We start from the raw sequence: 17,413 nt of genomic DNA, 5'->3' as shown, positions 1-17,413 counted from the left end.
TCAACATAGTTGGACAATAGGACAAGGATTATGATTAATAGCTACAGCACAAAGGAAGTATATATAATGTCATATGAGCTATGCCCTATTGGCCTCTCCCTTTCCCTGCCTTTAGCTTTTTTTCCCTCCCTCCCTCTCCTCTCTCCCTCCTGAGTCCCTATTCTTTGCCAAATTGATCACCTCAAACCTTTGAGAAACTTCTCTTTTAATTGGTTGGTCTTGTCCTCTTTCTCCATCCAGATCACTTGGAGCACTTGTTGTCTAGGCCTTGAAGAGATTGCTAGCTTTGGAGGAAAGATAGGAGGAAGGGTAGGGGAGAGAGGTGGGAGAGATTGAGAGGAGATAAGGCTTCTCTAGAGGCGAGCATGACTCCACCAAATTTATCAGGGCAGTTTGGAGACACCACTTACACCAAAGTCTTTGTTGGGGGGTTAGCTTGGGAGACCCAAAGAGAGACCATGAGAAAGTATTTTGAGCAGTTTGGAGAGATCTTGGAGGCTGTGGTGATCACGGACAAGAACACTGGGAGATCCAAAGGATATGGATTTGTGAGTGCCTCCATTTCCTTTCACTGTTATTTGCATCCCCTTTTATTTTATCCATATTGGGTTATTATTCTTCTGTTCTTATGTTGCTTTTATATTGTTTGGCCTGTTGTTCCATTATTTTGATCTAATTTGTCCACCGGCCTTTACAAAAGATCCAAGAATTTATTCAATAATAGCAAGATCTCGAGGAAAATTTGTTCATCATGGAATCAAGATCTAATACTATTGATATCTAAAAAATTAGAAAAACCTGCTTTTTTCCATTATAGTCTGTCCCATTATCTGTTGTTTACATCAATTAATGGCTTAATCCTTTCTTGGTTTCCTTCTATTTCTTTACAATTATATTGTAGGTAACCTTTCGTGAGCCCGAGGCTGCAATGAGAGCTTGTGTTGATCCCACACCGGTGATTGATGGGAGGAGAGCTAATTGCAATCTTGCTTCTCTAGGTGTTCAGAGATCTAGGCCTACAACGCCCCAACATGGTATGAGGACTGCTATCATCTTTTACTATTATATATTCTTTGATTAAGCTTAGCCTGTGCTTTTCATCTAATGTAATTCCATCACTCTCTTTAACTTGATTTTTTTCTGACTCTAATGGTGAAAACAAGTAAAAAATAAAATTATTATTATTTCTAGCTAGCATAACCATGGTTTCATGGTGTTGGGGGCCGGTGATATCCATCATCTTAGATGGAGTTTGCACAATATATATTACCAAATGATCTTTGTTCGACTCTTTGTTATCTTTGATCCTAACTAAAGAACTTTGTACAGCATATGAGTATCTGGTATGTGGATTCATTTGCAGTTGATCTAACATTAGTAAAATCAAGCTTTTTCTTCTCAGATCAGACATAATTTATTGTATGGGTCCATGATGTGGGAGATATGCATTGTTCCCTTTTTTTTTTTTTTTTGGTATAAATGATGTGCATTGCTCTTTAAGGTGATTAAGTTGTTTTTATTTAGAAAAATGTTGTATATAAATACCTATGTACTGAAACACAACCACAAGCCTGGGGTTACAATAATAGGAAACAGTTGTCTCAAAAGAATCTTCTTTTAAGAAAAGTGGGTGAGGTGAGCATGGTACAAGACGTTAGTTATCCTAGGAATTCATTCATTTTAGGCAATAGGATATACTCGTACTGCAAATAGTAGTATATAAGTATTTCTTTCTGAACAAAAGTGTACTATATATCCTTCATGACTGGTTTTAAGTATTCAAACTTGTTGCAACTGTCGGCTTTTTAACCATAAGAAAAAAGCTGTTATCATGATTATGTTAACATTATGTTTTGGTTGCATTAATTGTTTGCAATGTTAAAATTAATCAAACTTTCAGGGGGGAGCAGGAGGTCTAGGGTGATGAAATCTTTCAATACAGGGCTTCAAGGTGGGATGGGAACGGTCTTCCCTTCTCCTGCCACCTTCCCTCATTATGCCATCCAGCAAGGAATCCCGTATAATGTCTATGGGTAAGCTCTCCAGATTCAAATAAGTGACCAAGTATAGAGAAAGAGGCACATGCATCGCACGTGCGGAAGTACACATGCCTTTGGATGCACATGGTACATGATCATGGTGATGGTAAATGCAGTAGTAAACATGACACATGATCAGAGTGACTCTCTTTCTCTCTCCAAAGCTGCCATGCGTTTAGGCGCAGTTATATCCATCATAGATGACTTTGAACACTTTCCCTCTCTCTCTCTCTCTCTCTCTCTCTCTCTCATGCACTCACACACACAAAAATACCGTAATCTCATTTTATTCATGCCGTAATCTCACGAAGCAGTCAAGAGTGTATGAGCATTGGTGCTTTCTCTCTCTCTCTCACGCACAAAACTAGCAGCAACAACATCAACGAAGTCCCATGCATGTGCATGAGCATCTTAACTTGATGCACCACCATGCTTAACCTTCATCGATCATGCACTCTCATATATCTTCATGCATATGATGGCATGCGCATGTTCATCCACAAACTTCTAACCATCAGTTTTCTTGCCACACAAATTTCAGGTACTCTCCATACTCCGCAGAATACGCTTACCCCACGGTTTGTTCTATTTCTTTCCTCTCCTTCTGCCTTCTTAGTGCATTGATTATTAACTGAATAAATACGAAGAAGCCACTGGTCTGCTATCCTATCCAGTGCTGTTGTTTGTTTTCTTTTTCTTTTCTTTTTTTTTTTTAACAAGAAAACCCAAACACATTTATAATACTCTCTCTCTCTCTCTCTGTGTGTGTGTGTGGGTGCGCATGTGTGTTCGAAATGATAATATACTATCTTTTCCATTCTCTTTTAATTTTTAAACTTTTCTCTTCAACCATCCTTTTCTTTTAATACATGGGCACAAAATAAGTATATGTATATTAGTTATACGTATTCGCTGGACATATCTATTATATTACTATATCACATGTGATATAGGCATTTATAATATGAGCTAATCGTAAAATTTAAAAAATAAAAAAGACATACAAAAATTTATCAAAATTTTGATCATTTTCCGGGTAAGTAATACCTAATTCTAGGCAAAAGTAGCAGTGTCGACTAGTCGGTCCACGGCCCTCGGAATTTAATACCAGCATAGATAGCCGAAAAGTTTGAACTGCAACGCGCATGCAGCAAGGTGTTTGAAATGTGATGTATTTTGATAACTAAAACAAATAGAGTTTGGATTTAGAAAAATTTTATTTGAACATAATTTAAGTTAATGGTTTTTCTTCATCTGACTTGATGTAATCTCTAGTAACTCTCTTTTCCTAAAGAAACAAACCTCTTCTCCTGCAAAACCATTCTTTTGAAGTTCCATATATAATATAACTAATTAAATAAAGAAGCATGAGTACAGAATTATAAAAATCTCCAGACGTAGCCTTAAGAAAATTATTTTATGCATTATTCTCATAAAAGAAGAAGGGAACTTAAACTTTTCAGAAAAATTAGACATGCATGTAACTTAAATTCCAAGCAACTATCAAATGATACTGATCATGACAGCAATCACCTTTATTTCAACAAAAACATATGAAAAGGACTGCAAACTTAACATACGATGGATGCTATTTTAAATCATGTATATGTCGACTGTCAGATCGGACTTGCAAAGATATGAATTTCTAACAGAAAAAGATGGCGATCACCGGCCCGATAACAAGCGATGATATTGGAACTTGTTGATCATACATTATCGGATCATACTTCATTTCCAACAATATCCTTACTTAGCTGTTTAATGCACTAAATAGCAATCATACATTCCAAATTTTATCAAGATAACTTCTGTGTAGTCATAAAACTACACTATACAGGCACATATACAGCATCCTACCATTGAAATCTTCATGTCTTTGCCCTCCACCTATTAATCTGTGAGTTGATGGAGGGGCTCTTCATAACCATGCACCAACCAACCATTGGAAATGTCCAGCTTATACACTGCCATGTTCACAGAAAAATTTATTATATATGCAGTGAAGAATTGTCTCTCCCAAAAGGATATGCCTACCATACATCCAGAAGTGTCATCCAATGGTTAGGTTACTTTGTACGGGTGCACATGATCTGGGCCCAGGTCTGTCTCAACTCAACTAGTTAATGGATCTGTTCTCCCAGGTCTATGTTACCCATTAAACGCAAGGGTGCACATGGTTTGGCCCCCATTCTATCCAAATCCAACAACGAGGCATGGTCCTTTAACCCAAATAAAAAAAAAAAAAAAAAAACCACACCAGCATAGGTTCAGAAAATGTGGACCCAAATGTAGATCATGATACTTTTTAATTAATGCACCTGAATTGGTCGCTGGGTCACTTTGGGAAGCTACACTTATCCTGTGAATGAGATGAGTTTCTGCTTTGTTTGGATGTGTTTCTTGTTTTCATAGTAGTGATTGCGGTTAAAAGTTGAGTTCTTTGTTCATAATATATATTACCTAATCATTTGAAAATTCTTAAATGATGTACAAACTTTCTGATGGTACTGTAAATTGCTCCCAAATAATTGAACCTGCTAATGATCATAAAATAGTTTGCTAATTCGATACTTACCCACAAGTTATTTATGATTTATCATTGCATTCCAATTATTTGACATCTAATGTTTGTTTTTATTGCTAATGAACAGTGTTGAATTGTTCATTAATTATGCTATATAGGAGCAGGAAACCTTTACATAAGTTTCTTTTCTTTTCTTTGCTTTTCTTTTTCCTGAAATTGTTTCTGAACTTTTGTCTGGTTCCCAACATGAACAGAATTATTACAATTTATATGGAGGGTCAGCTGCCCAATATCCAATTTATGGAGGGGGATCTGGGATGGTAACTGGAACTGCTGCCTTCTACCCTTACTTCCAGTTTGGTCAGGGAGGTGGGTCTGCTGCCACATATGCCAGTGGACATGGCTATGGCATGCAGTATCCTCAGATGTTTCACTACTCTGGAGTGGCCTCAACTGCAGGGTTGACTGGGTTAGCGCAGCATTATGGAGGTCCCCTATCCATTGCACCGACCCCCTCGGCACAAGCAGGTATAATTACAACTCCATTTTGTTGGATATGTATTGTGATCTTGAACAAATTTCTGTGTTTTTGTCTTATGAGGAACGTTCTTTTTTTTTTGACTTTTTGAAAGCTCGTTGTTTTAGATTGTGTATTCATGAATAGGCCAGTAAAGAATTCTTCACAAGCCTGATTAAATATCTTCTCAGTTTTCTCTTCAGAAAAAACAAAAAAAGATTTTTTTCCAGCTTTCAGTTTTTCATTTTATGAAAATGCTTCATAAAATTCAAAGCAAATATTTCCAGTTTGTCTTTTCTTTTCTTACTTGTCTGCTTGGAATATGTAAGTACTGCATCCAATATTAACCCCGTTATGAAGCAAATCTTAAACATCAAAATATTGTGGTGATGGTATTTGGTATAGCATTAGGTTAATTTTTATCTTTCTTTTCCAAGCTAATTGAACTACGTCATTCTACCATTAAACATATATTATCCGTTCAAGTAATCACATTATCATGCATTCGTGTTGAACTTGTAAGATAGGAGATTTAAGCCGCAAAATTATTGAAGCATTGCATGGTATACAGATATGATGATACTTAATTTGCATGCATGCTTTTTGATTTGATGCTTATTGTGCCTCAAACTCTCTGTTATTTGTGGTACTAATATCTTTAACAGTGTGTTTTCCCTTAAAACAGGCATGACTATGGCTCTCTCAGCTCCAACTCTGCCAACTCCAGCTGCCCATCCTTACAGACTCATCCCTGCTCACTTCACCACATCGACGGCACCTGAGCAATCCTTGGCTTAACCATGGTTCTGTTATCTCATTTCCATCATCCTTTTCTTTTCTTCTGCGCATGCTCCTTCCCTGTGCTTGTCAATCCTTGTTTGCATCTCTAACACAAACTTTGGACCTTAGGGTCATCCCTTCAAATTTAGTCCCCATGGGGGCTAAATGAAACCACTTTCCAGTTTGGAGAAATTTTCCAAGTCCCACTTTGTTTGTGTGGTGGCTGGAGAATTCCCATATTGCATGCTTTAGCCCTATGGATGGGCTCAAAGCACCTACACCCCAGGGTGGGGTTGTTTTTTAATGACACCATTCACCAGCTATGGCACTCCATGTGCAGGAAACCTTCTAACCCTAGCTCCAGGAGGACTTTTGAGTTTAAAAAAAAAACCAATTGGACTCAACCCCAGCCCAAGGAGGCTCTGGGATAAGGAAGACTTGGACAGTGAAGCCTAGCCCGAGGAGGGCTTAGCTAACACCAACCCAACTTGGACTCAAAATTGTAAAACAATAACCTAATAAGCAAGTGTGATATCATCATCAAATGGGTCAAATCCCTCAAGAAGGAAAGATGCATTTGGCCAAACCCTAGGGCACAGGCAAGCCCTAGTCTATCCTAGCCCTAATCTTAGCCTTGGACAGGCTGAAGTAATTCTTAACCTTGTGAGTTATGACCCTTCTCCAACCATCAAAACCTACTTCCTCACTCAACCTACCAACTTTTCTAATCTTTGCATATAAAAATATAGTGCAACCAGCCACTCGCTTACCTAGGCAAAGGTAAGATGCCTTCACTAACCCTCTTTGTTACCAATTCTGTACATTCAAGTGGTTAGACTCCAAGGGGAGTTACTAGCCTTAATCCAAGATGGGATCAGAGGAGGGCTAATGTTTGTTTTTGGCATTTAGCCCTACCTCCTGCCACCAACTTCAGATGAACTTCATTGATGGCTTTGAAGTTCCAACTACCCCTAACTGTTCCTCATTAACAAGACCTCAGGGAGATATTTTTGGTTTCTTGGGTCCCACCTCCTCTAACATCTCCAGCACTACCATGGTTAGATCCAACAGTCATCTATCTCCATCTGTCTCAATCTGTCCGCTACCTGTCCTTCTCTCTCTCTCTCGGCCGCTCTTTGTTTACATTAAGAGACTTTGATGCTTTTATGTGTACTGTTATAAGACATGGATTGTAATAAGCAAGCATGCTACTCTAGGACCAACTGATGTTATCTATATTCCAAGCGACATGATAATGGACTTAGCTGATATTGCTGTAGTTTAAAGCTCCTTTTTGCTGTGCTTGTACATCAAAGTTAACTTTTCCCCCATATCATGTAGATGTCCTGCTCTTGATATGATATCTTGTCCAGCATTTTATTTTAGAAAAGGATAAGTTACTTTTTATTTCTATGTAAGCAATGATCATTCTAATTTTGAAGAAAGATCTGCCAGTAAGCTTATAACAGCAAGTAGCACCTATGAGTCTACTAATATTAGTAAGGATATATTTGGTTGGAGAGAGGATTTTGAAATGAAAATGAAAATAAATGACTCTCATTTCAAAAGATTGGTCGGAAGAAATTCCATTCCTAATCCAATTCTAAGAAGAATAAAAATATTTTAATCTTTCAAAAATTAATCTTTACTCTATTCAAATTATATTTTGATTTGATTATAATACAAATCAAATATATTAAAAAATATAATCATTTTAATTCTCATTTTAATCTATTCAAATCCTGTCACGAAGAAAACTCGCCGTAATAATAGTAGTCATGGGCAAAAAGTATAGATGCTGTTGTCGCACCAAAGGCATTTTTAACAAGCTGCCCCATATTGTAGCTGAAAACTACTCTCATCATAGCAGTGAGACAATTTATTTAAGCATATGGGATAGTGTGATGCCTCTAATAAAAATATATTTATTTATTTAAATGTTTCGTATTATAAAGAATTTTTCCCATAAGCTGATTCAGCAGGCGAGATAAAGCAAAACAACGATGGCGATGGGATAAGATAACAATCCTTTACTTACAGGAGTGTAGTTCATTTAAAAAAATAATTAAAAAAAAAAAAAACAAAAGACCAAATCTTATGCCATGCCTGCCAATTTATCTTACTAGCCATCCTTATATGTCTAACCATCCTTCCTCTAATTCGAAATAGTATAACTTTTACCATGAGCAGCAAGTGTCCCGACTGGATCAAAGCATCAAAAGCACCTAAATTACAATTGATTATTTGAGTTAACAATGGCAATCAAAAACAGAAATCAAACCTATAGAAGCTCTCCACATTGTCTTGAAAACGATGAATAAAAAGAAAAAAGAAAAGTATTAGACAACCACCAAAAAAGAGAGAGAAGAAGCAAGGATCGACACCATAATATGATCCTAGTTAGCTTAAATGAGAAAAAGAACAGACTCAAATGATCAACACTCCTACACCTAAACCCTTGCAAGCAGAGGAAACACACCACAGAGGTCTTTAGTCAACTTTGCCGCTCCAGCTGATTTTTTTTTTTTTTTTTGGTAAATGAGTACTGCTCATTAATGTAGCTGAGGATACATACCATGTTTCAGCAAAGCCACTCCAGCTGAATTGAAAACTCAAATTTACAATCACCTTCCTCCTCCCTACCTCCTTAGCAGACTGCCATCCGCTTCATCGATTGCACTATTGTTTTGGCCTGAGCTCCAATCTGGCTGGACTGACTGCACTTGGAGTTGCACATTGTTTGTTAAAACTATTCAAAGTATGATGCTGCTGCTCTGATTTTGATAAACTGCCTCTTTATGTCAGCATTTGGATTCCAAGCCATAACATTGGATTTTCAGTATCTTATGTTGTTCCAGCTAAAATTCTTAACATCATAGATTGAACAATGATTAGGGCATCATTTTCTAACACCCTCATCAATTTTGGAAGATCTATATCCCTCTTATGGATGTACAGAAGCCTCTGTGTAGGTGCAAGATCCACAATCCCAATTCCCAATTGCATTTTAAATGCGCTGCATAACAGTTACTTGAGTTTGATACCTGAAGCAAATGAGCTGACCTCAAAAGAGAAGGTGAATGGAAATTTTTAGAAAAAAAGGTGAGCAGCTAAGTATTGTCATTTAGTTTTCCAAAATGTTAAAAAAGTTATTTTTCACTGCATGCTGGAACTTTGTATCATTAGTACCTGCTTCTAGTTTGTTATTCAAACATGCCGGGAATTTTCATATAATTTCAGAATGTGACAGCAAATTTTCATATAGTCTTCATTCTGGTGTTTTACTCATAAAGTCCATGTAAAACTAAGAGAAATTGAAGAATTCTTGATAGAGAGGAAGGATTCAAAATCTTCAGAGTTTCAGGAAGTGGAAGAAGAAACTTGAATCTCCTGAAAGCAAGCTGACTGAGGCAAGCCAAGCTGAGCAGAGAATTGGCCAGCCTTCAGTCCCACCCATCACCATTCTTTGGAACAACCAACAAACATCTGTTCTATCATAATTATAATTCATTTCTTACATCCATAAAGAATGGATATCCAAAATAAAATGGCATGCCCTCCTAAGAAGTAGATATACGTTTGCTTCCACTTGCCACAAAACTAACAAGCAAAGTCATGATTCACCTTCATTCCATGGAATGCTCCCTAATTAGAAGCTAAGTAAACAAAACTGCATACCATAGAAGAGGATAATCTTTCTCTAAGACGTATCTTCATGATAGAGATGAAGGCCAAGCCCCAGACGTGCACAAGCTCGTCGGAAAGCCATTGCTTCTGCCTTCTGTACAGGGTCTCCATAATTCGTATCTTCAACAGAAGCAGTTCCACTTGCTTCTCTGTAAATCTGGAGACACATGCAAAAAGAATAAAGTCATAAAACAGGAAAAATTACACCAGCATGGTGGTGGGAGGCTAATAAAGCTTAAATAGGAATTTTCATTGACATAAGGTCTTGATGATAAATGTTCAGAATTTGAATAATATTTTTAAACTGCTTATTGCATCAATGACGGTGTAAGGAAAATTTAAGGCATCGCTTCTAGCATGAGTTCAAATAGAGAACTGATTCAGGTAATGAAAAGTTACAGAACTCCATCTTTGGATCTAATAACTTTGAATCTAAACCTTATGTGAAACTAAAATGCTGCTTCACTTGAAGAAAACTATCTAGGAAATTTTCGTTAGCATAAGGTCTTAATTATAAATGTTGAGTATTTAAATAATATTTTTAAGCTGTTTATTGCATCAATAATGGTGTAAAAGGAAAATTCAGTTTGTTGCTCCTTGCACAAGTTCAAGTAGAGAATTGATCCAAGTAACAAAAAGTTACAAAACTCCATCTTTGGATCTAATAACTTCAAATGTAAACCACATGTATGAAATATAAGAAAACTACCTAGGAAGAGAAAAAAAAATTCAGAAAAAAAATCCAGATTATTCCTGTACACACAGTAGGATAATTCAAAAGGACTGCAAAAGAACATTCAAATAAACAAAGCACTTGGATCCAAATGTATTATAGCATCAGTTAGCAGAGATAGACATCCTAACAACAAAACCAAATGATCAATAAAATGCTTACGAGTTTCAATAAGAAGGAAGTACATAACACTTTCTGTCATTTTTAAATGGTTTGCTAGAGTTTAATTTGATTTCGCCATATGTCTGGATGGATAACAAAGATGTGATCCCATGTAAGCTTGATGGATTCAACAAGTTGATATAAACAGGTTATTCGATACCAATCCATCCACCCATGTAGGTAAATGTGCATATTAAATACTGAGACTATGTACAGCATGCTATTTTATCTTCATACTGATTTGTCCATTCACCATCAAAAAAGTTGACAATGAAACTATGAAACAGTACCTCAGCATCAGTTCCATAGAGAGTAACACGATAAACTACAGTCACAGACTTTCCATCAGCTGAGTAAACAATACTTCGGACCTCACCAGACCATTCTACAAAAAGATTCAAGGAATCAGAGCATTAGAAAATTCCATACTTCCACCCATAGTCTAATGTCTACTACAAAGTTTATAAGTTAATATGGTGGGGAAAAGGTAGTTGGACATACCTGGAGCATGTAAATTTAGAATTCGATTGATGATGTGCCTGCAGGCAAGAGATGATAGAAATATTGAACAAGCTGTCAGCTACATGTGCTCACTAGAGTTTGCTCACATCCAAAAAGAAGATTTGACTGGGAATGCTGGACCATATGGTAACATGGAAACATCCTACTTTGTTTATGCTTGCAAATAGAACTAATATCTAGATTAAATAAACCTCGACATAGAAGTGATCTTGGAACCGACTACAAGCTGCCCTTTGACCCTCAGAAATAGTTCTTACAAAACATTAGAACATGTTGGCGTCTTTATATGCATGTAAAAACCCAACTTGAGACAAAATCTTAAGCCACTTTTCAGCCCAATCATGTGTATCAACCCTTCCTCTTCTTACCATTGACTCGACATTGGACTAAACCTGACACATGGCCTTCAACATAACAAGCATGCAATAGTAACATAAAAATCACATTAAGCGACAAAAATTTTAAATATAATATATTATTGCACAAAATCTTATTTTTTTTCAGTCAAGATGGTTATAGCGGGATGAATTCTTGTCAGATTAGCAAAAGCCAGATGACTTTAACTGAAGCAACAGGTGATTATTTTGGTTCACAAGCTTGTAGCTATTAACAACATGGGAGGTTTTCTCAATTTGCAAGTTAGGGTAGAAGGACGAAGGAAGCGAACCAGGGGACGTATTTCATGGAGAAACCGTCTTCGATGCGGGTCTTGATGTGGGAGTCAGGGACTCTCTTGCCGAGTTCCTTGAGGATCTCCGAGAGGGGCCGGCTGATCCCCGAGGTGGGCACCTCCTCGTCGCCGGCCGGCGCCGGCTCGAGGAGAGAGCTCTCCCGTGACTTGGGCGTGGAGGCCTTGGTCGCCAAGGAGCGAAGATTGTAAGAAAACTAGGCCGTAGAGGAGGGTGGATGGATAGCCTGTAGAAAAGGCGACTTTGGACAGAGCTCGCCATGGAAGCGGGGATTGAATCGGCGCTTGTGGGGAGAGAGGTTTTAGCGGCGTAGGTTTGGGGAAGAAGGGGGAGCGGTATCGGACGAGGGACCGTGAGTCGAGTCACTGGGTGAAAATAAGCGACGTCTTTAACTTTGACGAACTTTATCGGAAAAAAAAAAGGATTTTATTAAAAAATAGAGTAAATATTACACACACACACACACACACACACACACACACATATATATATATATATATATATATATATATATATATATATATATATATATATATATATATGTATGTATATAGATATATATATATATATATTAAAAAATAGAGTAAATATTACACACGCACAGAGAGAGAGAGAGAGAGAACGAGCGAGGTGGAGAACCCTAGCGTATTTCTTCCGGCAATCGAGGGTTCTTGTTTTCGATTCTGAAGGCGATGATATTACGAACTCCGCCACCGAGGAATAGGAGGGCGGGTTCTGTCGCCGACCACGAGAGCCCCGTCTCCGACCGTCGCCTCGTGCTCTACGATGACCCCGTCCCCGTCCCTTCCGTCGACCCGCCACCCGATCAGATGGTCTGTACCTACCACTGCCGTCAGATGGTATATCCCTCTCTTGGTCCTTTTTCGATTCGTAAATTAGATTTTCTTGATCACCATCAATTACTACCCATGTCAGGATTTTGTTTTAATTCATCTTATCTATTGATTTAGAATTTTTTTCGATCACCAATCGTGACTTATGTATCAAGATTTGGTTTGGTTCTTCGTCTCTATGGATTTTAAACTGTAAAAGCCGGAGATCTTGAACTTTTAAGATTATTTTGCCCGTAAAAAAAAAAAATTCTGTTTTTCTTTTTCTTGGCTTGTTTTCTCTTGTTATAAACCATAATGATAATCCATAATAACTATCAAGATCTGTTCCAACTATTTTAGGGCTGGCATTTTGAAATTGAATGCTTATTCGATTGCGTTAGTCCATGCGATATTTGATTAATTGCGGCCACTCATTTCTTTACCTTTAATTTACGTATTTATACGCTCAAATTGTTTCCCGTTTATACTACAGTTCTTTATTTGCTCAAATTGTTCATGGTTTTGTTGCAGATCTTTATTTGCTCAACTTGTTCATACTTCATACATTGACGATATATGTATGGTAACTCCTATTTTCCTGTTTATACTACAGATCTTTATTTGCTCAAATTGATAGGTTTGTTACAGATCTTTATTCGCTCAACTTGTTCATACTTCATACATTTATGATATATGTATGCTAACTCCTACTTAGGAGCAAGAAATAAGTGGGAAATTTTACACAAGGATGGGGTCATATCCTTGTGCAATCCTAGAAAGTAATGCGGTTGGATCCCTTTGCAGCACTACGGAGACCAAGGATGAAGTCCATGCTAATGTTGTTCTGAGGAGAAGAAGGGACTGAATGTAGGGCCAAGTGCTTTTGAGATTTCCGATGAGATATGGTTTTACCCTGCAAGCCTTTTCTCTCAAAAGAACTTTGGTGCATAAGATATTCTAATCCTCCATTCTTCTTAGTCTACCAAATTTGAAGATGTCATTACGTACTTGATCAGCAACTTTTAATTTGAAAGACAGCAGATCAATCTTCTTGTCATCATAGTCATCTTAAATAGGTTTCCTAGTGTTTATTTTCTTCTTAATGCTTTGTTAAAGTTAATGCTTTGCCTGGGACATTGGAAACTCATGTGGCCTGTCTCTCCACATGAAAAGCAAGGTGTTGAAAGCTGCTGCCAGCTGGTGAGTGCTGCTTGTGATCGCTTTTCCCTTGTTTTCTTGTTCACCACTGTTGATCGTTCTTGACCCTATTCAAGTTTTCCATGTTGCTGCCTTCTCTAACCCTAAAGAGCATTGCATTAATTGTTTATGATTGTGTATTTTTTAGCATGTAGAGCTTACTGATGACCATCTAGGCTGCAAATGATTTAAAGGCTGATCTTGGTGTTTATGTCAGAAACACAATGTGGCAAGGTAACATGCTGTTACTTGTTCAAACGAAGAAGTGTTAAGAGATTGTAGAACTCTGATTGGTGGTCCTTTGCACTCTTGTGATGTTGCTTTAATTCATTGTCTCATACAAATTTAATAGCTGGCTGAGAGAAACTGATCATACAACTTTGAACTTATGTAACTAAGCGGAAAATCTTCACCTTTTCTAGCATAGTTTTTTTTTCTTCCTTGAGGTGTTTCCACTATTCAAAAGCTTTTCTTTGATATGCTCTTTCACAGAAAAACAAATTTCTCTTTTCAAACATTGACTTCTAGGTGAAGTTATTCTTTATATAAGTTTCCTATCCAAGAAAATGCTTGTTCTAAGAAGTTTGGGACATCAACTGATACCCCATCAATGTTGGATTAGAGTGCTTGAACCAATGTTTCTTCAAAACATTTTCATATGGCTTCATCATGTAAAACAGTTTCATAGAACATGCTGTTAAAATCGCCTTCCATGTCTTCCGTGAATTCCCGCTCTGGTGTATTTGAGCAGGAATTCAAGTTCACCATGCTGCTGACATGCTGACCTAGCATTGGCATAGTATATACCATGTTTTACCGATGCTAAGCACATGCTGGCATGTGTAGTTACAAATTCATTGACATGCAGCCATGTTATCAGCTGAAAAGGTAACTCAAGTTATGTGCCAATCTGTCAACAGTAGGTATGACTCCTCAATGCATGGTTTTAAAATACCTTTTTTTGGCTGTTTTGTATCCTATTATGGGCTTCTGTTTGCTCAATACTTCACCTTTATTCAACTTGCTCATAATATGCTCAAACCTTTGTCTCAGATTTTTCACTTCATATTTTTACTGTTGGTCCTCTTCCTCTCCAGTCATTCCTCTCTTTTCTGGCATGGTGTCATATTGAACTTCACATGTGGAAGTTAAAGAACCTTGAAATCTGCTCTTGTACAAATTTTTGATGGGAATAGGGCTAAAGATATAAATTACACAAGAAAGAAGAAGAGACTTGAGAAAGAAAGAGAGTAGGCAAGAAAAAAAAAGTAGATTTGGAATATGGCAGTGGAATTTCTTTTCGTTCTTTGTGAAACTCCCACAAGGGCATTTATAGATGGACGAGTCATTATGATTCTAGTTATAAATTTATGATAAGGCATGGATAGGAATGATTGGTTTGAAAACTATATTGATGTATGATTTGCAAGCACATGTATTTAGGTCAAGTGATTATGCAAGGCATTTTGTTTGAAACCATATGCTTGCCTCCGTAGATTATCGTTTTTATGTTTTTAATGGTCATATGCTCTTCACTTGGTTTCTTGGTTGAAGATAACTGTTATTTTTCGGTCACTAAATGCCTTCTACCAGTAAATAAAATCCATGGCAATGAAGAAAATGTTTTTTTTTCCAACAGGCAAACTGTTTACATGGTGACAAAACATGTAAGCAATAATGGGATATCCTCATATCCCTGAATTTCTTGCTTGTGTGCTTGCATGCCATGAAAAGAATATGTCTAACCTCCATGGATGTGTTAGATCATGTTAAGGCTTGTCTGTAATTCATTGGTGCATGAATTCTTCCTTTAGACTCCATGATGGTTCTTCAAACCATGCACATTCAACATTTAGTGGACTTCTAGAAATAGTTAGTAAAAAGCTATGATTCCGATTTCCCATGTTCATACTCTCGAGCACTATGTATGTATGTATGGAGCCAGATTAGAATCAGGTCGATCAGATTTGGACTCAGATTCGGTTAGGTCAAAACTCAATAATGGAGGTCCTACATCAATGATTCAAGCCGTTGAATGTGATCTACGATCTCAAAATTGGTTACACACAAAAAATCATATGATTTGAAGACTCTTAGTCTATGTATCAGGTAGTCAAAAATTGGACAGTCTAAATAAAATTGAATTAGATGTATTTTTTTATCACTTGATACATAGGTTAAGGGTTTTCAAATCATATGATTTTTTATGTGTAAGTAGTTTTGAGACAGTAGATCATATTTAACGGCTTGGATCATCAATGTAGGATTCCTATTGTCCAGTCTTGATCTGACTGGATCTGAGCTCAAATTCAATCGATCTTATCCAAGTCTACCCCTATGTGTGTGTGTGTGTGTCAGCTATCTATCAGTTATGTCTTGTTCTTGTATATTGATATTCCTATTAGGCAATTTTATCTTTTACTCCAAAGAGTTTTTGCTCATCGATTGGTATCGTGGTAAAGCAAGTTTCTACGTCTCTTATATTGTCTTTTACATCTCTTATTTTGTCTTTTAAGTTGAACAATATTTATTTTTTTTTATTAGCAACCTCATTTCTTGAACTGTTGAACATGTTGTCATCATGAATCTCTATAATGATGTAACTGGATGGCCTATAATTACTATTTTCTATTATATAATCAAACAATTCCTATATGATATTACTTATTTCTTGTTAAACATTATTATATCATTAGGAGAATATGCATAGTATCTTCAATTCATTTTTTTGGACATTCAGTTGTCAACAAATCTTCCACATTGTGTATTTGATAGATGATTTTTTTTTTTCAGCATGCTTAGAAGATAGAAGACAACCCCCTTTTTCTTAACCCCATTCCAAATCTTATATTGGATTGTTGTCACATGCTTTTTAATAGATTGTAGATGCTTCCTTTTCAGAGTTTGAAGTTCCAATCATACACTTTTAATAGATCGTGAATGCTTTCATTCAAAATTTAAAGTGCCAAATTTTGCTTAGATTTTTTATCAACAGAAAACCTATGTTCCCCACTCCAGATGTTTGTTTTTGTTATTATGAGTATTTTTTTGCAATGAATAGGTTAAATAAGAGTTTGTAGTAGCTTTAGATACGGTGGAGAAGCAAGTACATGGATATCAATCCCAATTGGAGACATTGAACATGGAGCTACATGAGAGCAGTGTGCCTCCTTTTCTTTTTCTTTTTTGATATGGTGCACATCTTACATGTCTGATGCTCTAGACTAATTTATGGATGACCATGATTCCATCAAATTTGAGATATCCATCTGAAAGGAGTATTTTGTATATGGTTTTGAACTTGTGATCACATGATTTACCATCATCTTTGGTTTATATGAACTATGCGATACATATTTACTCCATCAATTGATGTGATGTTGTTATATGAATGCATATGATACTCTTAAGTCAGAGTGAGTGGCAAGTTTTGATAGTCAGTTTTTAATATGATTCATAGGACATGTTTAATTTAATTCTCCTAAATCGTGATCAAGAAAAATAGGTAATAGAGAAAAAGATGAGTCATCTTGATTCTACTTATAAAGTATATTATATTTCAAAAGAAAGAAAGGCTTAGGATCCAAATAGGGCTGCCACTTCAACTATTGAAAGTGACCCGATTTGGACTTGTGGATTGGGTTAGATAATAGGTCCAAAGATAAAGCCATGAAAAATTTTGATTTATGTCTCGGATTGGTACAAACTTATCTGACCTAACCTAGACTCA

The 17,413-nt window shown here is 36.7% G+C and overlaps 3 protein-coding genes across 5 annotated transcripts in view; 2 read left to right on the top strand and 1 right to left on the bottom strand.

Annotated features, from left to right (window-relative positions):
* Positions 1 to 214: 214 nt before the first annotated feature.
* Positions 215 to 6,099, top strand: LOC109504763 (uncharacterized). Its single transcript, XM_073254981.1, has 6 exons — positions 215 to 548; positions 902 to 1,034; positions 1,901 to 2,033; positions 2,581 to 2,617; positions 4,818 to 5,091; positions 5,766 to 6,099. Exons 1-6 carry the CDS (start codon positions 366 to 368, stop codon positions 5,876 to 5,878), a joined length of 873 nt encoding a protein of 290 aa, XP_073111082.1. The 5' UTR covers positions 215 to 365; the 3' UTR covers positions 5,879 to 6,099.
* A 3,129-nt stretch (positions 6,100 to 9,228) lies between these two features.
* On the bottom strand, positions 9,229 to 12,041 carry LOC105036234 (DNA repair RAD52-like protein 1, mitochondrial). Its single transcript, XM_010912001.3, is given in 5 exon segments — positions 9,229 to 9,704; positions 10,733 to 10,827; positions 10,944 to 10,981; positions 11,632 to 11,836; positions 11,839 to 12,041. Coding segments are annotated over 5 exon segments (558 nt in total). The 5' UTR covers positions 11,915 to 12,041; the 3' UTR covers positions 9,229 to 9,560.
* A 207-nt stretch (positions 12,042 to 12,248) lies between these two features.
* The window catches only part of LOC105036216 (mitotic spindle checkpoint protein MAD1), an 88,224-nt gene continuing 83,059 nt past the window's right edge, over positions 12,249 to 17,413 (top strand). The window contains exons 1-2 of one of the 3 annotated variants that reach the window (XM_073254662.1): positions 12,249 to 12,513; positions 13,018 to 13,064. The gene's annotated coding sequence lies outside the window, so the exon portion shown is untranslated. Of the gene's footprint in view, positions 12,514 to 13,017; positions 13,070 to 17,413 lie in introns of all 3 variants that reach the window. The other 2 variants (XM_073254626.1, XM_073254706.1) reach the window with 2 other exon arrangements.

The sequence above is a fragment of the Elaeis guineensis genome, chromosome 1, assembly GCF_000442705.2.
Source record: "Elaeis guineensis isolate ETL-2024a chromosome 1, EG11, whole genome shotgun sequence".
Lineage (NCBI taxonomy): Eukaryota > Viridiplantae > Streptophyta > Magnoliopsida > Arecales > Arecaceae > Elaeis > Elaeis guineensis.
The sequence above is the reverse complement of the archived record's forward strand: the minus strand, read 5'-3'. Positions and strand labels throughout refer to the sequence as shown.